Raw genomic sequence first — 26,818 nt, forward strand, 5'->3', positions numbered from 1 at the left:
TTACTAAACAATTAAAGTAAAAAATTAAATATTTATAAAAAAAACAAATATTTCTGAAATATTTTATGTAAAATAATAATAATAAAAACAAGAAACAACAATTTTGCAAGCGCAAGTGCTCCCAAAGTCCCAAACAATATATTCGACTCAAAATTTGTCATTTTACTCTAAAATTCGTTAATCTTCTCCGCATTCTGATCCGCCCATCTCTACAAATTCCCTTTTCTCCAGGTAAATTGGCATCCGATCGTACTGATTGACGTCGGTATTTTTGTGTTGAAACCAATGTTTTTCCCTTGGTCTACGCTTTAACGTGCTGCTAAATTGATTCTGGGGTGTAAATTTTTTTGTTTTTATTACCATCTTTGTGCAGATTAGGGATTGGATTCTCAATAATCGTAACATTTTCTTGTGTGCTGCAGTTCGTTTTTTATTTGATTTTATTTAATTAATCCCGCCTGGGTTGCCTCTCAATCATTGGAAATTTGAATTAAATGATTATATTATCACTGACTGCATTTGCATTTGAAGCTTGGAATATTGTGTTTGCAGATAAGTTGCAGTTGTATTTATTTGAAGGACAATGAGTTTTACTGGCCCTTCTGTCGGTTCTGGTTAGTGTTGATTGTTTTCCTGTTGTTTTGCTCTGTGCAGAACTAGTTTTCTTTCTCCCAGTTAGGTTATGGTGTCATCCATTCATTCTCAAGTCTTAAATTTGATGTTACCAACTGAAACATCCTCTAATTTTTTTTCTGACACTCTTTATGGAATTTTATAGTGGAGTGAGTATATATGAAATTTTGTGGCTGTTTGCGCATAGAATTTTCGGATCTAAAACGCGAGCTTTAGGTATTATTGTTTATGAAAGCTTAACAGAACTGATTGTGATAGTTATTTGAAATGTTTAAAACTTATCCACGAATAAGTTTACAATTTTAAAAAAATTGCTATTTTTAAGTACTTCTGTTCAAATATATAAATTCAAATGTAAATAAAATCTATACACCGGAACTATGAATTGATTATTTTTTTTAATTATATCCAACCACTTAGGGGTCCTTTGGTTTGTTTTGCCATTTTGGAGGGGTATAGTTTCGGGAAGATATTTCGGGGAAAATAAATTGTATTTCGCAAAAGCTTTTGTGAGATGATTACACAAATCAATTTTGTGATACGTATTTCTTATTTAGATCACCACTAAAAATTATTATTTTTTATATTAAAAGTATTACTTATTATTGTAAATATGGGTAGGGTCGACCGTCACAAGATACCTACTAATTGTGTTTTTGGTTTTATTTTGTATTGTTTTGGGAAAATACAATTATCAATGCATATACCCAATTACGCAGAAATTGTTAGATATTTTTTTTCAAGTTCTTTAGTCGAAACTATATTTTCATTCGACTTTCACATTCCCATATGCAATCATTTTTTTTTCTTTTTTCACTACTTACCAAAAATTATTCTTTATGTTATCATATTCTAACTTAGTTAGAAAAAATGCACTTATTATTGAATAATTAAATAGATAATCTACAATTTTTTTTTTTGAGGATATAAACAAACAAATTTTGATATGACATCTGCAGGAAAAAAAATTCCTCCAAAAACAATAATCAAGCATACATAGATTTTTCAATTCATTATCTGAATAACATTTCCAGGAATTAATTTCTAGAAATACTCAAATACCTAGTTCATAACCAAACAAACTGAAACAGTTTGGCAGTTAAGTGGTGCAATCAAATAATTCAGGATGGTAATGTGCAAAATACCTGCTTTTACTGTGTCTATTCATGTTTTCCTTTTTTGTTCCCATAACGTTTCTCATCTTATGAAACTTTACATTGTTATGATTCTTTCTAGTTTGGAATCCTTGAGATGGAATTTTCCCTCCTGACTGTATCTTTTAATGGTTGACCATTCAGCAGGGAATAAAGAGGACAAGGAAAACAATTTATATGTAGTTTCTAAAAAACTAAAAAAGAAAATGCATGTTATTTCTTTGGTTCTGAGATTGACTTTACTGGCTTCAACTTACTAAAAACGAAAATTTTCTTGAATCTTTTACTTTCTGGCTTCATTTAGTAACTGAATAAACCTGTAACTTTAATGTGTTATTTTTTTTAATATTTGTTTTGCATCTTCTCTTTGTACAAGATCGGAATGCTTTTCTGAAATGGATTTATCTTAGATTTGGTGTCCGTGAGAGTAATTGTTTTCACTATCTGGCAAGCTTACAGTTAATTCAATGCAGCTGCTGCTGGTAGAGCTTTTAGGAGAACATTTGAGTTTGGACGAACATATGTAGTGAGACCGAAAGGCAAACACCAGGCTACTATTGTTTGGCTACATGGCCTTGGAGACAATGGGAATAGGTAAATTATGGTTATCTGTTAGGCTTGCTGGTTTCTAGCCACAAATTTAACAGAAGAAAATCCTTGCATATTTATATAAACTCATAGGAACTGGGATGAGCATTACAAACACGATGAAATACAATATTAATAGTCCAAGAGATGATTTCTTTATACAAAGATAGTCCAACCATAGCAATGCTAGTTTCACACAACAACATTTAAAAATTATAACCCCTACAACTTCCCCTTCCCGCCTTTTTATTTCCCGACTAACCGAAGTACGTTTTCTCCTAATGTATACATTTTTTATTATGGATTTTCATTCTCACTAATCGGGCCTTCAACTGTTGGGTCAATACCTCCATCCCCAAGACCAGCCTTGTGCCTTGTCCTCAAGGCTGAATCTAGGAAACTGTACTGATAAATCAGTGACCTGAGGTCGCGGTTCTCTTCCTTTGTTTTTGATTCGTTTGATAAGAATTAGTTATGGCTCATCCAAGCTTAGATCAGTGTCAGACCCATTGGAAGACTCTGTTCCTGAGATAGATTTCCCACTGCTTTCTTAAGACAATAAGCATGAAAAACAGGGTGGATTCTAGTCCCCGGAGGCAACTGTAGATTATAAGCAATGTCCAATTTTTGGAACTATCTTGAAAAGGCCGATGTATCGAGGTGCCCATTTTTTTACACACAAATTCTTGTCCATGCGGTCGAAGCTTCAAAAACACCATATCATTGACTTCAAATGAGACATCCCAATGATGGGCATTAGCATGTTTCATCATCCTTTGTTGAGCTCGGTGTAAGTTGTATTTCAGTTGTCGCAATAGTTCATCTCTATCTCTTAAATCCTGGCTCATGGCAGCCACTGCAGTTTCCCCTGGAAAATACAGTACGAGGAGGAGGCTTCCTTCCGTACACGGCCTCAAAAAGGGTCATCTTAGCCGATGAGTGATTCAAAGCATTATACCAAAACTCAGCCCAATGAAACCGATTTGCCCAACTTTTGGGTTGCTCTGCAGCAAAACATCTCAAATACGTCTCCAAACACTGATTTAAAACTTATGTTTGACCATCTGTTTCGGGTGAAAAGAGGAACTTGTGCTTAATTTTGTACCTTGCAATCCGAAAAATTCATTCCAAAAATTACTCATGAAAATAGGATCTCGATCACTTACAATTGATTTAGGAAGCCAATGCAACTTCACCACCTCCTTTGTGAATGTTTCAACCATGCCTTTAGCTGTCAAGGAATGCTTTAACAAGACGAAATGGCCATATTTTGAAAGCCGATCAACAACTACCATAACACATCATACCCTTTAGATTTTGTAAGCCCGTAATAACTGCCATAGCTATATCTTCCCAAATAGCTTCAGGAATGGGAAGAGGTTGTAAAGGCCCACTGGGCTCGTAACTTGGTATTTTTGCTTTTGGCATTAACATCCATCAACACAAAGACTAGTAAGTTCTACTTCATTATCTTTTCTCAGTAAAGCATCCGCTGCCCCGTTTTTTTTTTCCAGCTCGGTGCTTTATTTCGAACTCATCCCATTAGTTTAGTCATCCAATATTGCTGATCCGGGGTAGATATACACTGCTGTAATAAATTTTTTAATGGCTTGTGATCAGTTAGCACCAGAAACTGTCTCTCGTGTAAATAGGGCCTCCAATGTTGTACTGCCCTCACAAAAGCCATCAATTCTTTCCCATATGCCGATTTGGCCAGCGCCCTTTCCTGCGATAATACTGCCTCCACACCTGTCCCAGACACATCACACTCCACCACAAAGTCCAATTTGAAAATCGGGCAGCCTCAATATTGGAGCAGTGAGAATAACCTGTTTTAGGGCATCAAAAGCCTTTAGTGCCTCCCCGTTTGATGTAACTTTCGTCCTGCTTTGAAATTCTTTGAATGCGTCCAATTTGTTTAACGACCAGAGCATACCCATAAACTCAATGTTTACCATATTTTTTGAGGAACACAAAAAACAATTGATCTCATAACCTTTGGATCACCTTGTAATGTCACTTCGTGATTATCAAGCTTAAACCGCGTATACATTTTGTTCCAATCCAAGATGACTTCTCCTAATGTTCGCAACTAGTCAATGCCTAAAATCAAATCCACCCCACCCAATTAGAACCAGTAGCCAACAACGTTCAGCTGGTAAACTTGCTGATCTCCTTGCAAAGAATGATACGTTCCCTGACACGCAATGCAACAACCATCATCCAAAAAACCCGAAATTCGACTTGCCCGTCTATCTCGAATGCCAATTGTTCGACTAATTTCCGAGAAATGAAGTTGTGACTGGCCCCACTATCGTCATCACTACCACGTCGATATCTGTTATCCGACCTTGCCTTTTTGTGGTATGTGGTTGATACCGTAGATTGATACCTCAAACAGAATAAAGAGCAAGCTCAAGCATACTATATTTTGCTTCTGTAGCTTTAGTATGGTTACCCAATTGACATTGATCGGCTCGTTATCCTCGACTTCATCATCAGCCAAAATCGTCACCCAGATCGATTTACTAACACACTTGTGAAGAGGAGTGAAGGTTCCCCTCATTTAAAACAATGGCCTTTTTCTTTACGGTGCAAATACTCTTGGTCAGAAAAGATTATTCCATCACGATATTTCTGGAAAGTTTCCTTGTTCGAGCCACTCTTGTTGAATCCAACCGGAGGCGGCCGAATTAGTTGGAAAACTGATATTCGACGGTCGGCGATATGCTGTGTCGCTGATTCCACCGCTGCATATTTGATTTACCTGCGTTGGATTGTATCTATGGCGATCCGGGGAAAGTAATAGGCTCGAATAGATAGACCCGCAGAATATTCATGTTTTTTTTCCAATCTTGGATGTCAAAGCAAATGGGCCTGGCTGAGAACCCATAAGGTGATCAAATAGTTCCTTCTCAACACTACGGGCCAAGTCCATTGCGCGGAGTATAGTACGCGGACCATGAGTGCGAACCACGACATCGCACTTCATCACGTAAATCACTGAGAAAGTACCCCAAGAATTGCTCTTCAGGTAGGTCACCAACTTGAGCGAGAAGAACCTCAAATTGTTTGATGGCATATCAATTGAGTGATTCTTCTGTTTCAACCAAGCTAATAACTCAAAATGGATTTGATGATTTCCGTCTGCTATATATCTTTGTCAATTCCTCGGTAAATTGGTCCCAACCCATATAAGGAATTTTAAACCGCATCCAACGGAACCAGTGGACGGACGATCCTTCCATACAGATATATGTGAGCTTTAGTCGATGGCTGGGAAGGGTTCCATGTATGGCCTCTATGACATGCTGGAAGAGATGATTTTGGAGATTATTTGCTGCATTTTGTGAATTTTGTGCTTTTCAAAGGTGTCCGGAGGGAAATGTAGTGTTGTAAGATCCATAAAAGAAAAACTGAATAGCTACGGAGTCAAAAGAAGCATGAGACTATTTGATAATTTTATTAATGAATGAACACTCATGAACCTCTGGTTTGTAAGCCGCAGTTGACACCGTCGAGTTTTACAGAGGATACCACTTGGTACAAGCTCGACAGATAATTGTTGTCCACCAATGATATGAAGATGATCAGTCTTCTATGTCATGAAAAGAATGGCAGGATGTTGCGTCATTGTGTTATTTACAAAATGCATTAGCAAGATGTCTTTTCCTCATGCGTTTGGTTTTTCTTATAGTTTCTTAGCAAATAAATGAAGGGGAGAATATTCTTGAAGCTGCTCATTATTTTCTTGCCTTTTGACACGAGGAAATCAACACAATAATGGGAAAATGGTATCGCTATAAAGCCTGCCTGAACTTTTATATGTGGATATAACTTCATTTTGCGGATCGATGCTAGCTGGATTCTTTCTAGTTGAAATAATGTGTTCTCTTGCCCTGGCAGTAGATTGCTTGGGATACCCTTTTCATTTTTTCAGCCTTAAGTTTTATGTGACCTTCACATCCCAGTAGACCATCACGATTTAGATTGTCGAGAATACATGAGTGAAATCGAAAAACGGGGATTGTTATAAGTTTATAACCACCTTAGCAGTCTACACTTGGATTGTTTAATGTGTGACATTTTTCTGAAAAATCCAAGAATACTTGTCGACATGTACTACTAGATACAACTTTAATACAATCAATGAAAATCTCTTCTTCTTTTGTTATGCAATGAAGTGTCTATGGGGACTTGTGTTCTCGTGCTTGATTGTGATTTCACAATCTTTTTATGGGAAAAACTGTTGTCTCTTTTTAATTTAAATTCTCTGATTTTTAAAAAGGAAAAGAGTATCCTTGCCCCCCCCCCCCCCCCCCCCCCCCTTTATTAATTTCTTTTAAATGGGTGACACCGCTTCTTTCTTTGAAGAGTGATGTCTGATTTTCAAGAAGGCAGAAGGTATCCTGAGTTCCAGATTGAGTCAAAATGTTTTTAGATGTGATGAAACCTACACAGTGAATAACTATGTTTGCTGTATTTTGTGCGTTGCTGAACTAATTGTCTGGTAAATTATTTACATGTTTGTCTTTCAGTTGCTTTATGCCGATTGGTGGATTTATGGCCATCGTTTCCATTATTTCTCTGAATTTAATCCTCATCAGTGATCAGCTATACGTTTCTTTGCAGCTGGTCCACTCTCTTGGAGACCCTTCCGCTTCCAAATGTAACACTAATCTAAATTCTTACTGTTATGTTTGAAGTACTCACCTCTAATCAACGTTCAGACGTTATTGCTTTTAAGTTTGTGATTCTCAGCATTCCTTTTTTCCCTTATGGATCTGCATTTATGACAGTTTATATGTATATGCAGATAAAATGGATCTGCCCGACTGCCCCTCCACAGCCAATAACTTTATTTGGCGGTTTTCCTTCAACTGCGTGTAAGTTTGTTTGTTTGTTTATGATGGAATGGCACCATCTTTATGGTGCACACAGCACAACGTAGACAGAATGTTATGGTGTAAGCAGGCAAAGGTTTGGTGCTTTGCTCGGACGTTTATCTAGTTTGTTCTTCAATGTTACATTCACCATTAAACTCGATAGAGTGGGGTCTTTAGCAGATTGACTTAAAATACAATGAACATGATCTGTCAAAGGTGTGAATGGTTGATCTATGTTTTAATGGCTTCATAAATTGCAAAGCTTACTTTCCAGCAGGAAAAACATACTGGTTTAATTATTCCAGTTATGGAGATTAGACAATCTTATTTGGCTTAAGGATGGTCACCATTGGCATACCAATTAAACAAGTGGTAGAACAATTGGTTTCTCATTATTTATGTTTTTTGTTCGAGCTACAATATTGTGCGGGGGAAAAAAATGTAGTTGGCTATGGAAGATACTATACTAACATACAGACATGCATTTAAATCAATCTATATGATGGCATTTAACATAACATATTAATATCGGAGTAGATTATCATCGAAACTCGTTATGTGAAAAAATTATGTTCAAAACCAAAATAGTTTATGTTCTTTCATATGCTACCATACCCCTGCAATTTTTATATCTTTATCATACGCATTGTCAGATTTATGATTTTTTATTGCTGGAATTACAGTTGTTCTCGCTTATAGGGTTTGACGTAAATGACCTTTCGGAAAATGCCAATGACGATTTAGAGGGTTTGGATGCTTCAGCTGCATATGTTGCGAGCTTATTGGCTAATGAGCCCCCTAACAGTGAGTTTTCTTCTGTGATTTTTAATGGCATTCTAATTTCTGTGTATGTTTCTGTTTTCAGTTTGTAAAATGCGGTAACCTTATAACCCTCCAAAAAGAAAGAAAAGAAAAGAGAAAAGAAGCTTAAAGTGCAGAATATCAGAAATATACAAATGCTTTCGTCAAATCTTATTCTTTTGCTAGCTTATAATTGTATTGTTGACTGACCTTTTACTTATTCAGATGACTAATTTATGTATTTCTATCAGTAAACTTATGCCAAATCTGTTTTTCTGATTTTGATTGATGCACATTAGATAATTCAAATCAGGATCTAAGTTCTGGGGAACAAACTGTGCCATTTTATCATTAAGTTCCATGTCCTTTTACTGAAAGACATCCAAGAGCAACTAGAGATGTAGTTACTTCTTCCTACATGATTTGTTCTTGATACTTGCAAACTGTGCAACTCCGTTACAAAGCTGTTATATTTGAATGTTTCCTTCTATTTTTGTCACAGCAAGTTCCTGTGATTGAACACTTGAGCTAAGGACTCTCCTTATGGTTTGTTTCTGATGAATTATTCTCAGTATATTTTGGTTATTTATATTCTCATGTACAGATGTGCTGGCAGGTTGTACGTTTTTTAAAACTGTGATCACATTGTCACTTTGAATTATTGTAATTGTGGAGAGTATGGTAAAATATTTCTGTAATCGGTGAAACTCTATTCGCCCCAATGATGTGCTTGAAATAACCACTTTGGAATCTCTGGGAAATTAAGTTTGAAGATCACATTTTTATGGCAGCAAAATGGTCAATGAAAATTGAGTTTTGTCTGCAGTTTACTTGAATCATTGTTTATTTACGATCTCATTAATTTTTTAGTTAGGATAACAAGTGACGATCATATTATTTTAATAATTGGTATTTGTTAAAGTCAAGCTGGGTGTCGGAGGCTTCAGCATGGGTGCGGCGACCTCTCTCTACTCTGCAACTTGCTTTGCTCATGGAAAATATGGGAATGGCAACCAGTACTCAGCAAATTTGAGTGCTGTTGTTGGATTAAGTGGCTGGCTTCCCTGTGCAAAGTATGACTATTGACAGTGGTTCAAAATAGTTGTCTCTTTATACATATGGGACAAATCATCTATGAATATTTTTTCCAGGAATCTGAGTTATAAAATTGACGGTGTGGAAGAGGCTGCAGGGCGTGCTGCCTCATTGCCTATTTTGCTTTGTCATGGTAGAGGTATGGCCCAGTGATGATTATTTTACCAGACACTTTAATATCCTGTTTCTCTTTCCCGTCTGTTGGGTGATTACATGAAGGAATGCCATATGGTCAGTGTCAACTTTTGAAGGCTTTCTTTAATACTTTTTGTCTTTTTTGTTTCTGATAAGTAGGATAATATTCACAGTTTTTGATAAAATAGTGCACAAGCCACTAGTTCAAAAAAGTAATCAAGATCCCTCAAGTTTGTAGAAAGAATGTAACCACCTCTTCTCTAAACCTCAGAAAGCTAACATGACCATGTATATGAGTGGTATACCCTTCATTCATATTCTACCAAGATTCTAATTACAAGTGTAAATATATTTATCCTGGGGTAGATGAGTGAATTTTAGTGAACTGGTTAACTACCAAGTTGTGACTGCTGAAACCTGACAACATGGTTAATCCGATAGTGCGAGGGATTTTCTAGCAAGGGATTTTCTAGCACTAAATCCCCTCTTTAGATTAAACCATAAAAGCTTCTCTATCATGCTGCCCACCAGGAGTTTCACCCTGTGCCCTTGCTTTTGTCATTTCAGTCTGTTGATGTGATTTTCTTTCCACTCATGTGAGACTTCAAAGAAAGGGGGGCTGATGAGCTATAAGAGGGACTTAGAGAAGAAGCATTATCCTTGGAGCCCATTTGTTTGGCATTCTATTTTAATTTTACTAACTAGGCATTTAACCACTGGTTTGAATTGGTTCCGGTTTCAAATAATGTTGATCTGGTCCAATCCAGAATTTTTCCAGATTGGACTACTTACATTTTAACCGGCTGGTTACAGAAACAATGCCAATTCAACAACCGGTTACCATGAATATGCTATTAGCCAAAGCTGCCGGCAGCTTATTGATGCTCTCTGAGCAGCCTATCAATGTTTCAGGCACCGTGACTATCTTTTAAATAGATTGTCAGTTTTGAATTTTTTTGAATCAACTGGTTTGTAGCTGGAACTCGATACGTGTAAATGTTTGGGCTTTACGAACTCATCGCTGCAGCCCACTTTTTGGTTAAGATTTGTTGTTCTTCAATTCATTCAAGTTTTTAAATCAATGAAGGCTTCTTGGGATCTTGAGCACGTTCTTGGAATTGGCATGCTGCTTGATTCTCATCCTTGCTGCTTTTCTCATATCTTTAGAGTAGGCAATTCTGTAGCAGACGTTCTGGCACGAGAACTCACTCTCAATGGACTTTTAAATTTCTATCGCTCATGATATTCCTAAGCAGATTTGTGGTTGTATCCAATTTGATAGAACTAGTTTACCTTATTTACGTTCACGTGTTACTTTGTCGTAATTGAGGAAGTCTCAGCCTACCTCCCCGGCCCTCCAAATGTTTTTCCAAAAAAAATATGTATGATGTGCTTTCATTTAAACCGACATCACTGGGTGCAAGGATACTTGGAAACTCTCTTGGTTTCACCAATACATGCAACTTGCTATAATTACTTGGCTAAACTGGCATAAGCTCGTGTTTTTCATATTTTATTTTTTGCTACTTTCTGACTTTAAAAAGGGGAAAATAAGTGTTCTTTCTTGTACTCTAAAAATATATGCTATATTTCATACACTTTAATAGTACTGGTTAACTATAATGCAGGAGATGATGTAGTTTCTCATAAATTTGGTGAGAGTTCTTCAGAGAAGTTGTCTTCTTCTGGATTTCATAATGTGATATTTAAATCATATCCTGGGTACGCAACTCTTGTTGGCATATATCTATCGTACATTGGTAAATTTGCAGTCTATTCATTATTCCCCTTGACAGGCTTGGTCACTACACTATCCCGGAGGAAATGGAAGAAGTTTGTGCATGGCTAACTTCAAAACTCGAACTGGAGGGACAATAAATGATGAAGTGCAAGATGGATGGGAATGTAAAATGACAGATGCGGTTGCTATTGTTTCCGTGTTCAAAGAGTGTACTGTTATTTTTAAAATAGTGTATGATATGTTGCCCACGTATAGTTATGCACATTTGTCCGCCTGTGTTCGGCATCGTTTCTTCTGACATCTGAAGTTTATGGTATGCCTCCATTACATGAATGAGTGTTGCTTCTAACTGTTGGGTTTCTAGCTTAGTATTGAGATATATATTGCCAAGAAGCATTTAATTAATTCGGAAGCTTCCAATTTTGAAGCTAAAAACATTCTGTTTTTGTTGTGTCAATATTTCCACCAAGAATTGTTCTCAGGGCCCCGACGTTCAACTTTTTTTAAAAAATAGTTCGTAGTCACCGAACATTTTAATCAATGTTCAATTGACAAATAACATTTTTTCCCATCAAATTCTTGAAACATGGCGTCTACGATCTCAAGGGTTCTTGGTTATCTGAAAAATTTTCAGGCTATATTTAATGCTATAGGACCGATCTGACATTCTGATTCTCTACTGAAGGTGTATTGATGGATCGGTTCTAACATCTGTTTAGGTGTTTCGAACATAATATTCTCAATGAGCTGCAATAGTTTGTGTTTTAAGAATGTAAACATCGATGAAATAAATCGAGTTTGTTTTTAAATCAAGCGGAAAATACTCGAAATAATCTTTCGTTACGAAAGTAAACTAGTTTGAAAGTCTTTTAACTTGTGTAAACTGATTAACTGATATAAGGGGATCAATTCAAGTTTATATTAGTTCAGTTATGGTGAGAACTGAAATGATATCAGCTGAACTAATCAAATCAGTTTTAAAATGAAAATTAAGTAATCAAATCAGTTTTAAAATGAAAATTAAGCAGTTAAATACACAAGATATGTTTATGAATGTTCTGATACTTCAACTGCTCCTACATCACCCTTTCTACCACATCGAATATGATCCACTAGAAAACTTTGATTCATACAACACCTTGTACAAACTCACTCAGCTTAGGACTTACCCACTGCCTAACTGAACTCCTAGTCTAAACTGGATGAAACACTTTCCAACCAACACTTGTTTAATGTCTATGTGTTAAAGACTACATACACAAGTTTAACATATTTGTGCAAGACTCACTCAACTTATCAATACGCTCAATTTTCTTTATATGTGAGTGATTGTGTGTGAGCATGTGTGAGAACTGATCTATAAATACAATACGAAAGTGTTCTCACACACTGGGAGAATTGTACTTCTAATTTAAGCTGATTACACTTTGAAATGTTCTCTCAAATCTGGGCTGATTGTTTCTTGTAAGTTGATATAGGTTGAGCGTGCTTTTTTTCTCTTGATTTTCACATTTATTTGTTGATGGTCTTGATCTTGTATTTATAGAGGCTTCATGACTATACATAAAGACTCGTCAAATATGTTTGTTGCATTTTGAATTCGTTCCTCGAAATTTGTCTTGCAATTTCCCACGGTCATTCTGGAACATTTTGGCTTTAAGCTCTGCTGCAACGTTCACTATTGTACTTTGATCGTACAATTGTTTTTATAACTTTGTGCACAGCTGGATTCCACTTAGATAAACTTGTCGTGTTTTGCAAACTGATCAGCTCCTAACTGATGCTCCGAAATGGTCAGTTGGACTGGTCTTGAACTAATGTGGTGAAATCAGTTGACTCGTCAGCTGAACTGATTCCACTGCTTCAGTTAACTGGTCAGTTGTGTTCTTCATCAGCTGACCGGGCTTTTGAAGGTCTTCTACTGAACTACCTATCAGCTGGACAATAAGTAGAACTGGTCTTTGATATATCAGTTGGACTGGTTCAGTTCGGACAATCAGGTTGTACTTTCAGTTTGCATCTCGATAGCTTCAGTTTTGGCTCGGTAACTGATCAGTTCGAAGTCTGATCAGTTTCATCTTTCTGCGCACTTAGATAAATTCATTAGAAACAAAATAACAAGTTTTGTTAATATCAAAATCAAGATTGTGAACATAAAATGTTCCAACATGTATGCATATGTATCAAAGTAGCGACCGTTTCAACATGATCTTGGTCGATTTCCCAGCCCACCTATAACCTCCATATACGAGATCAAATGGGGTACGTGCCATTGCTTGATAAATGAAAGTAGTTTGCCGAAACTGATCAACATTAGGTGTTTATATGAAAGTAGTTTGCTGAAGACATGTTATTAATCAACATTAGGTGCATAAACACGTTAACGATAAAAAAATTGTAAATCACGAAAGTAGAGCCATCGTATGAAATTTCCCAAGCTTTTACTATCACTAAAATAGAGTTGCGCGCAAAATGTTACAATCTTATAATATCATCAAGTTTATGCATTAATGGTTGCAATCTTACAACAAAGAAGAATAATGCAAGAATAAAGACAACAATCTCATACTATTGTAAGGTCTAAGGCTTCTGTATTCTAAAATTTAGAGAACACGTGGATATTGGCAATGTCATAACAGCCAGAACCTCAACCATGCATCTGGATGTCCTTAAGCATTCTGGAACATGCAAACTGTGAACTACCTCCCCTAGCTTTGATGTTATCACTTATCTTCCTTTCATGGCAGCAAATCGCTCAGCCAGATCATCATAGTCAGGTAGTTTAGGATGGACATGGGGTGCCTGATTATCTGGCTGGAAAGTATTTGAACGATTAAATGCCTTTTTCGGCTCTGGTGAAGCGACTGATTCGTGCGGTAGGGACATAGATCTGGCGGTCATTGGTGCCATTTTAGAAGCATCATGCACATCATGAGAGATTTGATGTGAAGATTGAACCTGCACCTTTTTCTTCAACTGTCCTCCATCGTAGCTGGATTGTTTCTTGCAGTAACGAATTAACAGTTCATCTATAAGAATCTCCTCATTTTTTCTATGCTGCTCCTCATAAAAAATCATCTGCGAGCCTTTTCTAGAACGGTCCTTTCTTCTACTACTTGATCTCCTCTTGGCATCACCATCTTCACTGCTACCCACATCATCATTACCTGATGCTGACTTATGGTGCTTCCTCCGAGTTGATCGAGGTTTTGATAAGGAAACTTTATCATCCTGATGACCAAAATCTTTTTCATGGCGATAACTCTTCATTTTGTTGGTGGGTTCAATGAATGGGTCTCCATGTACATTTTCATCTGGTTCAGTACAGGTCTGGCCTGCTGCATCACTTCTGTTGCAAGCGGATAAGTTAATTGAATGCTCACTATCAGAACCCACATGATTAGAAACTCTACTTGCTCTGCGTTTATCTTCTTTTGGTCTAGTATATGGAGGAGGGAGACCAATGACGTCTTTCGGTTTGACATAGGGTGGAAGGAGAGCATATGTAGTGCAAGATTTCAATCTACCAGATTCTTCCTTCAGTTCTTTTTTCATTGATCCCAATGCTTTGGTTTGATTGAGACGACCATTGATAGTAAAAACTTCATCATTCTTTCCCAGATTTTCTCCAAAACTTGAGGCATATTCACCTCTTTCACGAGAAAATGCTTCTGAATTTTCTCCTTTTCTAGTGTGGCAGATTCCATTGTTGTGTCCCATGTATCCAGTGTCCCCATTATCCATGTCTTTTCTGTGGGATAAATTGCTTAATCTTACATTCATGACTTCTGGGTCACTTTTCACAGCAGGGTAAGAATGCTTATTTCCAGTCAATGGTCCACAGTTTTCTCCTTTCCTTGAATTACTGACGCCATTAATTTGTCTGACGCTTCCAACATCAATATTATTTTGCATTTTCCCAAGTAATGACTTTTCCGTTTTTACTTGCTTCAGTTCTTCATCATATCTCTTGATGATAGGAGAATGCTCGTCACCTGACGATGTTTGTCCTCCATGAAATAAAAAATTACCTCCTTGTGTACTGCTTTCTTCTTTCTTCAATGGATACTTACGTGACTGGTTAACCATTTCCTGATTATGGTCATTTGAGTTGTCTCTTCTCAAAACATTGTGTTCTGCAGAGCTCTGCCTTCTGCTTTTTGCATCAAGAAGTTCATGCCTTTGTTTACCGTCAGCTTTTTGTACTTCAACCTGGAGATCGAGAGTTTTGAGATAATCAGAGGTCCGTCACACAAGAGTTCCATGCCAGTTAAGCAGGTAATCAAATGTTACCAATAGTAACAAATGGTTGATCAAAGATGAGCATTAGAGAAGAGGGACAACAAGAATGAAACCTTTGATTTCAGCTTTAAGTTCTATGCACCCAAAAGGCTAAAACTCTTGCTGTTCTCTTTAATGCAGAACAAAGTCACCCCTTTACACACAATAAAACTATCTCAGGGATACCAGATGATGGGGAAATGCTGTCGATAATAATCAAAATCAAATCACAGATTTATCATGTCTCGACAATATAAATGTGATTCCAACAATTAAACTTATCTGAAACTTCCACTCAGGATGAAAACAAATATTGAGTGTTTAACATGAACAAAAAGCTCTGCACTACAAAATGTGGAAAGTCACTCAGGACATACCAAGTAGAAAAAGAAACGAAGCTATACATCATTGACAGTAACATGGTGCATGCCACACAAATCATTTTATCATGTTACTTGCACAAGTCCTAACATATCCTCTTAGGCTTAAGTATGATATCATTGTCCATCACTGATTTTTGCCCCTAGAAATTAATTATCTATGAAAAAATATAGGTCATAGGAATTATCGTTGATATTTATATGCTGCTTAGTAGAATCTTTCTAATCGGGCACAAAATCACAGGTGATTCAAATTTGTACCTGCACAAGTGCAGAAGGGGAGCCCATCCTTTGTTCAAAACCCTTTGAATCCCACTTTATTGAAAACTCTGAAGTTATGTCATGCAATACCTGGAGCCTCTTTGCTCGTGCAGGAGGTACCAAAGATAGTTTCTCACAAAACTGACAGCCACAAATCAAGTAGATAGAGAGTTTAAACAAGCTGCAATCATTAGTATAACCTTTTGTACAACTATTCTGAGATGCATAGGGACATCACCTTCTGATTAACAAAAGCCTCTAAACTATTTCCAAATCTCAGCTGAAATATATTCCTCAGATCTCGCAGTTCAGGAAAATCAGAAAACCTTGCGGCAGCAAACATCAGCGAAGCGACAGCCTCCCTACATTCTTCGGGGCATTCCCTATAAAGAAACCATTAAAGAGAAGAGAAAGTATGTAGCCCATTTAAACAGCTTGAACTCTCAACAACTAGAGCAGCATCTTTATAATCTTAGAAACTATGCCTGCAATCTGACAAGGAGGATTCAGATTCTCCAAAAACCATGCAGATATAAGTCCATCACTTCTAAAACTGCCACCTCAAACAATTCATTTCTACAGTTTCATGATTTGGTCATTATCAAATTGGTGCCAGTCGTACCCACACTTCTGGTATCACCCATTTTTCATATGGATTCCAAGTTCAGTTTGCCTCACAAAGACAAGCCAATAATACCAGGTGTTGTGCTTTTGGGCCTTTGGCAAATAACTAAGATTTTTATTTCACTTGTCAACAATAGTAAAATATATCTGAACTCCTATGCAAATAATATTATGTATAGAAAATCCAGATGCATAGACATGGATGTGGAAACACATGCATGGACCCAAAATTTGATGATTTTCTAAAACTTAGAATATGGTTTTAGAGTAGTCAGCAATTTATCATGCATGTATTGAAGTACTTCAATAACAAAAAAGCACATGAAATCAAGGAAATGCGAACAATAAACATGAAACATACTTAAACATATGTGACGAAAGAAAGCAATGTGGTAACAGGAATTACACCACTATTTGGTGCTTGCCATGCAATTACATTGTGCTAGCTGAAAATGAAATGATATAATAAAAAAAATCAGCCATTCGGACATATGATTGGTTCGTACCCTTGTTTCTCGATTCTGGAAAGCTGCTTTACAATATACTCACAAGTTTGCTCAATAAAATCATAGCACGACAAGAGATTTAATCCAGCAAGTAATTCTTCTGTCTGTCTTCCACAAGAAAACAGAGAGAGCACATGTTAGAACTTCAAGCGTGTATTAAATTAAATTGTGGCTCTGGCATTTCTAATACAAGGGAGAGTATAAAAAATTAGTTCTATCCATCATTTTAAATTAGATAAATAAAAAATCTTAAATTTTGGTAATTATCAGACAAAAATAGGATCATATATGTGGCCAACAAGATTTTGACTACTTTCAGAAAGCAATCTGTGCCTCTCAAGTAGTCTAAGGATCCTTTAAGATCCTTGAAGTTTGTCTATACTTTCTAGTTAGACCAAAAATTGATTCGCTTCCACAACATTATTATTTGCACACACACTAATATCAGTTTACCTCCAACTGTCTACTTCACATGAGATAAGTTAGCTTGTCAGATAGGTATTATTATCCACTAGGTGACTTACCATGTCTCGATATTGAGCCCATCTCCAAAATGCTAATGTGCCCAATACAATACAAAGTTTGTTAAGAGAAAATCTCATGCTTTTTAATATGATATTCTAAAAATCAGTATTCATGTACTTGCCCAACCAATCACATCATGGGTGAAACATCATATCAACCCAATTTGATATTCGTCTTCTTCAAAAAAAATAAGAAAAACTACATCAAAGGCAACAAAAAAATCAACTTTATCTGTATCTACTACGTGTTAACTTGGAGTCATCACAAGTGCAAATCAAGTCCCTATTTTATCATATGATTCGGTGCTGAAAGTAACTAGCATTGGGAATTCTTTGTAAAAAATCATGTCTAGTATTTATTATTTCAAGATGGCAATCAACCTGCCTTTCGCTCTGCGCTTAAGGCTTGAGAGCATTTGCGCCTTAAATAACTCTGATCAAGATACAAGTATCTAATGAGTGCCAAATCAGTATTTATTTGACTTCCCATCAAACATGAATAATCCAAAATCATGGTGTTTGAAAATTGGTTTTAAGACTATTCATCATGAGTGACCCTGCACTATATTCAAATATTAAGATGGCAAAGATCTCATAATACCAACAATTGCAGGGCCCTACACTAACACTAATATCATCTAAGTTGTGGTCCAAATATTTTTACTTTCTGTTTGCACGATATTTGGTGTTGCGGGCGTGCCAGGTGCGAAAATGCACCAATGTGTGTGAAAATGATAAAATCTAACTTCTAACTATTCAAGCGACGTGAATTCTAAATTCGACCGTCAGTTCTAGTCTCCTAAAACAACTATAACGCCAAAAAGAAGAAAACTATCGGAAATTGATGGAAATAAACCCCTGACATTGTTTATATTTTCAATAAACCGTAGGAATTTACAAGACATAAAAATATAACAAATAGAGTTGTTGAAATATGAAACGAGAAGATGTAAATTGCTAGAAATATGCTGGAACGCTTAAAACTAATGCTTGAAGATTGAATTTTTAGCAGAGAGCTTTTGCAGATTTGTCTGTAGAGTTGAGTTGTGTGTGTTTAGAGTTCTTTGCCGATCATTTTCTTCTGAATGTGAGAAGTTCTCTCCACTCCCCCATGACCCACGATCTTCTCTCATTTTCTCCCAAGATTTCCTTCTCTTTCCACGATCTCCTTGCTTGGACGTTATCTTCTTATTTAAATACACTAACGAGCCTCTTGTTTTTCTCTATTAATTTAAATTTTTGGGCTTAGACAATGAATTGGGCCCAATTTAATTTTTGGTACAAACAAATGCCCCCCGCAAGCATTGGCCCATTGGGCCAAAATGCTTGTATATAAAAGTTCCAACTTGTTTACCTTGAGCGGCCCGCAAGCATTTATCCCTTGAATTTAGCCCGTAGTATTGGGTTAAACACTCAAGCCCAATCAAGCCCAATTCACTGCTAAACTTTGCGCTTCAGCCCTTGCAATTCCCTCTTCTATGCAAACTCAGACTTTCCAGCTCCTTTCATTCTTCCTTTCTTTCTCCCTTTCACCACGTTCATCTACTGCTCATTGTTTATCTTGCATAATCTCACACAATCTTACACCATCACTTTCTTCATTCAGTTTCTAAGTTTGAAAATCTGGCAACCATCCCTCTTCACCGGTTTCTTTTTTTCCAGACCACATCACAGCTGCAGGCACTTCTTCATCGCACGCACCCTGGTTCGAAGTCCACGGGTGCATTTTCTACGAAAGTCACCATCTTATCTTCACCTTCGTCCCTTGTTTCTTCCACTACGTCGGTCGTGCCAACCCATGTTATTTTGATCACCATTGTGCCTTCATGGTGTTTGTGACTTTGCCTAAACCAGAATACATTAAAATTTTGTCGTTGTCATTTTTCGCTAGACCGACTCCCCAACTGTCGTGGTTCCCCGGTTCACCACTGCCCTTTGTTTCTTTGTTATTATCGATTTTGTGTGGGGAGTTGGGTGGTTTTGTGTACCCCACCGACAAACAACTTGTTCAATGAACGTGCATATGACCATGAACTGGCAGCCAAGAGGTAATTCTAATATTTTCTTTGTGTGTTGCACTATCACTTGGGTCACATTCCCCTTACCCAAGCAGCCATTTGCATGCATTGCACTTCAGTTGGACTTCTTTTCCGCATACACGTCTACTTATTGTTCTTGCATGTGGTGGCTCCGCTCACTAATTGTTGACTGTTGATTTGTCCTCCTGATTGTTGGATGTTGTTGGTGATTGGGGATGGGTTGAATGTGGTGTTGGATGTTGTAGGGGAGTGGAGATGAGTTGAATGTGATGTTGGATGTTGTTGGGGAGTTTATTCTGAGTTAATCCAATCAACTTCCTTCTCACATTGCTTGTAACATAAGCCGGCTTGCCCAACTCCCCACACCTTATCATTCCTTTAATCGATACAAATTTGTAAAAGTGGCTTTGTAGCCCACTTTATCCATGATTTCTCATAACATTCAACAAGAATATCAATCAAAAAGTATGCACAAATGGCCACCTGATCAACTCCCCACGTTCAAAATCTCTTTCAAGAAGTGAAAAAAACCAGCTCTCGACATGGTACTATTCAAACCATAAATTAACTCACCAAAGTGGCTGTGGAGGCCACTTTCGCTACCATATTTCTCAGTACTCAAGCAAGGATATCCAAAATGAAACATATGTTAAAATGGCCATAAGGCCAACTCCAATATCAAAACCAAACTTCCATGCCTTTTGAACTTTTTCCACCCATGTCTCGGTGGCCTAAAATCACATCCCATGTAGCTTCCTTTCGAGTTGCTCGAAGGATATTATGGACTCAGATTTTCATTATTCAAGCCAACACCAAAGTGTCCCCAGAGGTGAACTCCCCGCTGGATATCAGCCTCTCTACTTGCTTTTATTTCCTCATCTGACTCCCTAATGAAACAAGATACCTCCAAAATGATGAAAGTGGCCTATTGGCCCACTTCATTTGATCAGTCTCATTATTGGACCATAAACAACTGATATTTATATCGGTGACCCTAAGGCCTACATCACATGAAGTCTCAAAATAAAGAATTAAACATATACAAAAGTGGCCAGTAAGCTTACTCTTATATCAAAACCAAACTTCCACGCCCTTCTGTAGTTCGCACAGTGTTCTCATTCTGCTATGCTATCTCTCCATTCTGCGTTGTAGTCTGGTTTGGTGAGCTTTAACTCCCCGTTCTCTGGAACTCTTTCCAGCCATGTCTCAGTGACCTATCTGATTTCCTTTCAAATTGCCCGGAAGCTACTATGAACTCAAATCTTCATTATTCAAGCTAATGCCAAAATGGCCTCAAAGGCGAATTCCCCGCTGGATATTAGCCTTTCTGTTTTCTTACTCACTCTCTTAACAAGCTGATCAAATCTTGCTTAATTCCTTCTTCCAGCAATGTGCTCACATATACCACCAGCTTAGAATCATCAAATTCTCCTTAGTTGATCTCTTCCAACGGGTCTTGCACTTCGTGTTGGCCATCTTCCATTTGAGATGGTGTCATCAACAATTCATCAACTTGGAGTTCATCCTCTTCGTATTCTTCTTCTTGGACAACCTCAGTTCCATAGGTGTCCCACGCTTCCTCTTCCCCTAATTTGTCCAGTACTTGCTGCACATGCGCCTTCCATATAGAGGTTGCAGCTACTTTCTTTTCTTTTTGGTTCAAGTCAATCATCAATCTCCTCAATCAGCGGCTGAATTATCGGCCTAGACGGCACGATAACAGTAGGTTTGAGGATTCTTTCCAACACCGAGCTTGGAGTTGGTGTTTGCATGTACAGTGGATTTTCTTTCTTGCTATTGCTACGGATTTTGATGGGCCCAAAATCCCCATTGTAATATCTAGCCTCAACTGCACTTGCACTTGTTTAAAAGGGCTGTCTGTCTGCTTCTACCACCTCCACATCATCTCCTTTCCAAAATAACAACAGTTGGTGTATTGAGGATGGGATGCACTGGTTTGCATGGATCCAATCTCTGCCTAACAACGCTTGGAAGTTGGCGGAGGAGTTCACCACAAAAAATGCACATAAAGACGACATGCTCCCTACAGTAACATCAACGGGGAATACCCCAATGGTCTTGGTGGTTTTCCCGGTAAACGCACCAACAGAAACCTCAGTAGGGATCAAATCTTCTTCAGTTTTGCCCAGATTTCTTAACATCTTTACTGGAAGAACATTCACGGCTGAGCCATTGTCAATCAAGACCCTAGACACTGGTTTTCCATCGACATGGGCCTTGATGTACAACGGCCTTATGTGCTTGATCATGGCCGGTGTAGGCTTCTCAAGTATCACCTGATGAGGCTTATTTGGGTGACCCTCCTTGATAATTACTCTCGAACTCCCTTGAGAGAGTTTATTTGCTTGCGCTGATTCCTTGGGCATCAACTCCCCATTCTCTTCTTCCATCATTTTAAATCTCTCTGGTAGTATCACCACTCCTGTGGCACAATCCACTGTGATGTGAAACTCTCCAACGCAAAAATTGATTGTTTTTTTCTCTTTGATCATCCTCTTCGCTTAACAAATCATCATCATCCTCCACAAACTTATCCTCAGTAGCCGATCTTCCAAACTTGGATTTACTCCCCACTGGACTCCTTGCGAATGGAATATCATTTGTGGGTTCATTTCTCAACTTAGCGGACTCCTCTCTTCTTGCAATCGCTCTTTCTCTCAACAGTCGTCTCTTTTGAGTCCTAGTCGGTGGCCTAGGGAATTTCTTGTGTTGGGCCACTCTCCAGGACTCACTGAACTCCCTTCTAGTTGGAAAGACGTACCTGGGCTTTGCTCCCCTGTTCTCAATCATTTTTCCTTTTGAGACTTCGTATGAACGCCGTTCTCTGCCTTGATCGGCTGATAATTTTCTAGTTTCCACCCTTCGTAACTCAAATTCATATGCATTTCTCCTATCCGAATACCCTTGGCGATGATTGCAGGATGACTCCTCTCTAAACCATTGTTTTTCCACCACTGGTCTTTCAAGGAAATGTTGATTCCTCGGCCTAAAGGCCGTGGATTCACCAACATTTCTGGGGAAACGCTGTTGAACTGTTCGTATTTGATCGACACTATGTCTTCCATGAGCTTCAAACAATTGACCCTTTGGAATCCAGTATTTCTTGATTATTCGGTCTTTCACTGCAAAGGATCGGCTTCTTTTCTCATTGAGAAGATCCCTCAAATCTGTCATATTCACATTAACCAAAGCTACTGGGGGAAAAGGATCATCATCCACCGCCATAGACTCTTGTTTGTTAGGGAATTTCACAACTCCCTTGTTAATTTTGTCCTGCAAGATGTTCTTGAACGCCCAACAAGACTTTGTAGCATGATTGTAGGAGTTGTGGTACTTACAATACTCTCGTCCCTTCAGCTCTTCTGTAGGTGGCATCTTGTGATCAGGTGGGAATGTGATGAATTTTTCCTTTACCAAGAAATCGAAAACTTCCTCGGTCTTTGACACATCAAATGTATAATGCATGTCTTTGGAGAGTTGAGAGCCGTTCTTCTTTTCAGGTTCTGCTGGCTTCTTTTTTAGCAGGGGAACTGTGCAAGAACCAGCTGATTGAATCTCTGCCAATGCCACATCTTCCACATCCTGATAATAAGACCCCATAGCAGTTTTCTTCTTGTACGACTCTTCCCGCAATAGTTCTTCGTATTCAGCCACTTTGGCAGCTAGCTCGAAGAAATCCCTGAACTTCATTCCCTGGAATTTCTTCCTTAATTCAAAATCCAGCCCCTTTTGTGCCATCTTCACGAATTCTGTCTCAAGTAAGAACACCTTGCATCTATTCTTCATCTTTTTGAACCTGTCGATAAAATATTCCACAGATTCTCCTTTCTTTTGAGTGACTCTGGATAAGTCGGCAATGCACACTTCTGGATCTGTTCTATAGAATTGAATGTGGAATTTTCTTTCCATCTCTTGCCAACTCATCACTGAATTTCTGGGGAGTGAAGCATACCAAGCGAATGCAGTCCCAATGAGGGAATTTGGGAATAGCCTCAACTTTAGATTGTTGAAATTATCCAAGTTGGCTAATTCCCCGCACTGGATGGTGAATCTGGCTATATGTTCCATGCTCGATTGGCCATCCTCCCCGGAGAATAAACTGAAATCATGAACTCTATAACCCCTTGGATATGGGTTATTCACGTCTATGTAGTCTGGATAGGGTTTGTGGAACTCTGGGCGGCCAATCTTTTCAAGGCCGGCCCATATAGCTCTTGAACAGCCTCTCTCACCATTTCTGGATCAATCCCGTGCATGTTCCGAGCGGGGAGTTGGTGATGGTAGTAATTTGCCCCCCGAGCTTGAAACCCTGCATTTAAACCAATATTATCTCCTGGGAAGCCTCCATCCACTCCTTGATAATCCATGTGCGATATATCATCATATGCTCCTGGTTGGTATAGAGGATTTTTCACGCTGTACATTTGAGTAACCGGTTGTTTCGAACTCCCCACTCCATGAGCACGTGGATATGGCTGGGATCTTCCTCCTAAGGTTTCTTCTCTCTTGTGAGGTGGTGTATACCTTCTTTCTGGATGATTTGGGATAGTAAACTCCGGGCGGCGAGGATCGCCAGCCCTTGAGTTTCCAACTCCCAGGTCGAATTCATGGACTTGGTTACTTCCTTGACCAGTCTCTTTGACAGTGTTATTTTGCTCCCCTCGGGTAGACTGGTTCGGTTTACTCAGTAGATTCTTTAAACAGTCAGACATGGCTTTAGATAATGCCAATGAGATTTCTTCAATCTTTATAGCAGTCAATTCTTCCATCACCCTGTTCGAGACTTGATCATACGTAGTAGAAATCTGTAGATCCACTTCTTCAACCTGTGGTTCAACAGCGTGTTGCTCTGGCTGGGGCACCTGAGTTCCCTCTTGATTAGCCAGAGACTCCCCGCTCTCCTGACTGACGTTTTCCTTCCTTCTTGGCGGCATAGTGTGTCCCACTGGGCGTGCCAAAAATATGTTTGCACAATATTTGGTGTTGCGGGCGTGCCAGGTGCGAAAATGCACCAATGTGTGTGAAAATGATAAAATCTAACTTCTAACTATTCAAGCGACGTGAATTCTAAATTCGACCGTCAGTTCTAGTCTCCTAAAACAACTATATCGCCAAAAAAAGAAAACTATCGGAAATTGATGGAAATAAACCCCTGACATTGTTTATATTTTCAATAAACCGTAGGAATTTACAAGACATAAAAATATAACAAATAGAGTTGCTGAAATATGAAACGAGAAGATGTAAATTGCTAGAAATATGCTGGAACGCTTAAAACTAATGCTTGAAGATTGAATTTTTAGCAGAGAGCTTTTGCAGATTTGTCTGTAGAGTTGAGTTGTGTGTGTTTAGAGTTCTTTGCCGATCATTTTCTTCTGAATGTGAGAAGTTCTCTCCACTCCCCCATGACTCACGATCTTCTCCCATTTTCTCCCACGATTTCCTTCTCTTTCCACGATCTCCTTGCTTGGACGTTATCTTCTTATTTAAATACACTAATGAGCCTCTTGTTTTTCTCTATTAATTTAAATTTTTGGGCTTAGACAATGAATTGGGTCCAATTTAATTTTTGGTACAAACACTTTCTTAGTGATGTTGCAATATGCAAATAACTGTTTTCATCTATCTTAATGGTATTATGCTTCTCGGTTTCCACCTGTCCAATGCATCTCTGTAATTTTAAGTTGTACGGCGTGACTCGAACTGTTTATCGCTGCAAAGCTTCTCGGCTTAATCTTTTCTTGCTAAGCTTGCACAGAAGCTTTAAAGATCTCGAATCTTATCACTCCAGTGCAAAATATTCTAGTCCACGGAAGAATAGGTTTATTGCTAGATTCATCGCAATGGCATACGGAATGTTAAATTCAATTATCTATACAAAGAGGAACTCCAAAAAACATATTCAATCAATCCATAAATCAACCCAAAGAGGCTACAAATCAGCTAGCTACACTGCAGTTAAAGAGACCATAAAAAGAGTGAAGCGTGTACCCTTCCAAAGGCGTTAATATCAAGACCATTCGAAAGCAGCTTGGCCAGATCTTCTTTGAGGAACCTCTGCTTCGCCTCCGCTCTCCTCCTCACCACCTCGATCCTCGCCCGTGTCGCTTTTATCATAGACTTGCTGCAAACTCATCAGAACACATCCAAATTCAACAAGAAAAAATAATTCACAAACAATTTAACACAAACAAGAAAGAAATCCGACCATTTGGAGCTAAATCCACGACCCAGCAGACCGTCGAGCATTTTGAATCTCTGTGTTCTCTCGAAAACAAAAAGATTCCAGATTTGAAACACAAAGTAAAGGTATTTAACTGAATCGGGAAAAGTTTATCTTCAGAATTTAATTAACAAGAGAGAGAGAGAGAGAGTAGCATGCAGTAGAGCACTGAACCATTTGTGATTTGTACGTTACAGTGAATGTTTGTTCTCTCTCCGTAAATTAATAAAATTATAATATTAATTTTTTTTATTTGAATTCAAATAAATATATAGTTGTAAATTTGAGATTTTACTAAATTAAATTAAGATAAAAATTTGTATGATCACTGGTTATATTTTGTGAGACGAATCTATTATTCGGGTCATCCATGAAAAAGTATTATGTTTTGAGTAGGTCTCATTTGAGACCGTCTCACGGATCTTAATCTGTGAGATGGGTCAACCCTACCCATAATACTCTTAGCATAAGAAATTATATTTTTTCATTGATGACCCAAATAAGAGATGTGTCTCACAACTACGACCTGTGAGACCATCTCACACAAGTATTTGTCTTATTTTTTATGGTAAGAGTTATTTTTTATTGTGAATATCGGTAAGATTGACTTATCTCATAGATAAAGATTCGTAGGATCGTTCACTCATTACTTAAAAGTTAATTATATAAACCTCTACTTTAATAAGGTATAGTAAGATATATCGTGTTCTTTAAATTGTATCATGATAAAGATTGATTGATAATCAGATATAATAAATAGCTCAACGAATTTTGATTAGCAATGTGTTTCACCCGTAATTTTAAAAAAAAAATTCTGATCGATTTCGATTATGTAAAATTGCAAAAATATGTTTATTTCATAAGATAATCACGAGAACAATAGAGTGCGTACATCAAATTTAATATAAAAAAATATATTTGTACTA

General features: G+C 37.8%; 2 protein-coding genes across 4 annotated transcripts; one reads left to right on the forward strand and one right to left on the reverse strand.

Moving 5' to 3' along the window:
* The first annotated feature begins 84 nt into the window (after window positions 1–84).
* Window positions 85–11,366, forward strand: LOC140818794 (uncharacterized). Of its 2 annotated transcripts, XM_073178844.1 has the most exons (10): window positions 85–231; window positions 553–614; window positions 2,261–2,381; window positions 7,008–7,044; window positions 7,192–7,261; window positions 7,961–8,065; window positions 8,985–9,135; window positions 9,214–9,296; window positions 10,921–11,014; window positions 11,089–11,366. In XM_073178844.1, exons 2-10 carry the CDS (start codon window positions 584–586, stop codon window positions 11,168–11,170), a joined length of 774 nt encoding a protein of 257 aa, XP_073034945.1. In that variant the 5' UTR covers window positions 85–231; window positions 553–583; the 3' UTR covers window positions 11,171–11,366. The 2 variants fall into 2 exon arrangements, with proteins under 2 accessions (XP_073034945.1, XP_073034946.1); XM_073178845.1 differs by lacking the exons at window positions 85–231; window positions 553–614; window positions 2,261–2,381 and adding an exon at window positions 4,871–6,169.
* Window positions 11,367–13,457: 2,091 nt separating this feature from the next.
* LOC140817777 (uncharacterized) lies at window positions 13,458–26,087 on the reverse strand. Of its 2 annotated transcripts, XM_073177563.1 has the most exons (7): window positions 25,878–26,087; window positions 25,661–25,793; window positions 17,086–17,189; window positions 16,194–16,338; window positions 15,956–16,096; window positions 15,107–15,245; window positions 13,458–15,028 (listed from the first exon to the last, which is right to left on the reverse strand). In XM_073177563.1, the coding sequence occupies exons 1-7, from the start codon at window positions 25,916–25,918 to the stop codon at window positions 13,761–13,763; spliced, it is 1,971 nt and encodes a 656-aa protein (XP_073033664.1). In that variant the 5' UTR covers window positions 25,919–26,087; the 3' UTR covers window positions 13,458–13,760. The 2 variants fall into 2 exon arrangements, with proteins under 2 accessions (XP_073033664.1, XP_073033663.1); XM_073177562.1 differs by having other exon boundaries at window positions 13,458–15,245; window positions 25,878–26,086.
* Between the last annotated feature and the right edge of the window lie 731 nt (window positions 26,088–26,818).

Source organism: Primulina eburnea, chromosome 17 (genome assembly GCF_022965805.1).
Source record: "Primulina eburnea isolate SZY01 chromosome 17, ASM2296580v1, whole genome shotgun sequence".
NCBI lineage: Eukaryota > Viridiplantae > Streptophyta > Magnoliopsida > Lamiales > Gesneriaceae > Primulina > Primulina eburnea.

Coding starts and splice junctions, on each gene's coding strand:
- LOC140818794 (XM_073178844.1), top strand. CDS start 584: ATGAGTTTTACTGGCCCTTCTGTCGGTTCTG. Junction 7,045..7,191: donor AGACCCTTCCGCTTCCAAAT/GTAACACTAATC, acceptor ATGTATATGCAG/ATAAAATGGATCTGCCCGAC. Junction 8,066..8,984: donor GGCTAATGAGCCCCCTAACA/GTGAGTTTTCTT, acceptor TATTTGTTAAAG/TCAAGCTGGGTGTCGGAGGC.
- LOC140817777 (XM_073177562.1), bottom strand. CDS start 25,918: ATGCTCGACGGTCTGCTGGGTCGTGGATTTAGCTCCAAATG. Junction 25,794..25,877: donor CGTGGATTTAGCTCCAAATG/GTCGGATTTCTT, acceptor ATGAGTTTGCAG/CAAGTCTATGATAAAAGCGA. Junction 16,339..17,085: donor TCCAGAATCGAGAAACAAGG/GTACGAACCAAT, acceptor GTTTCTTTATAG/GGAATGCCCCGAAGAATGTA.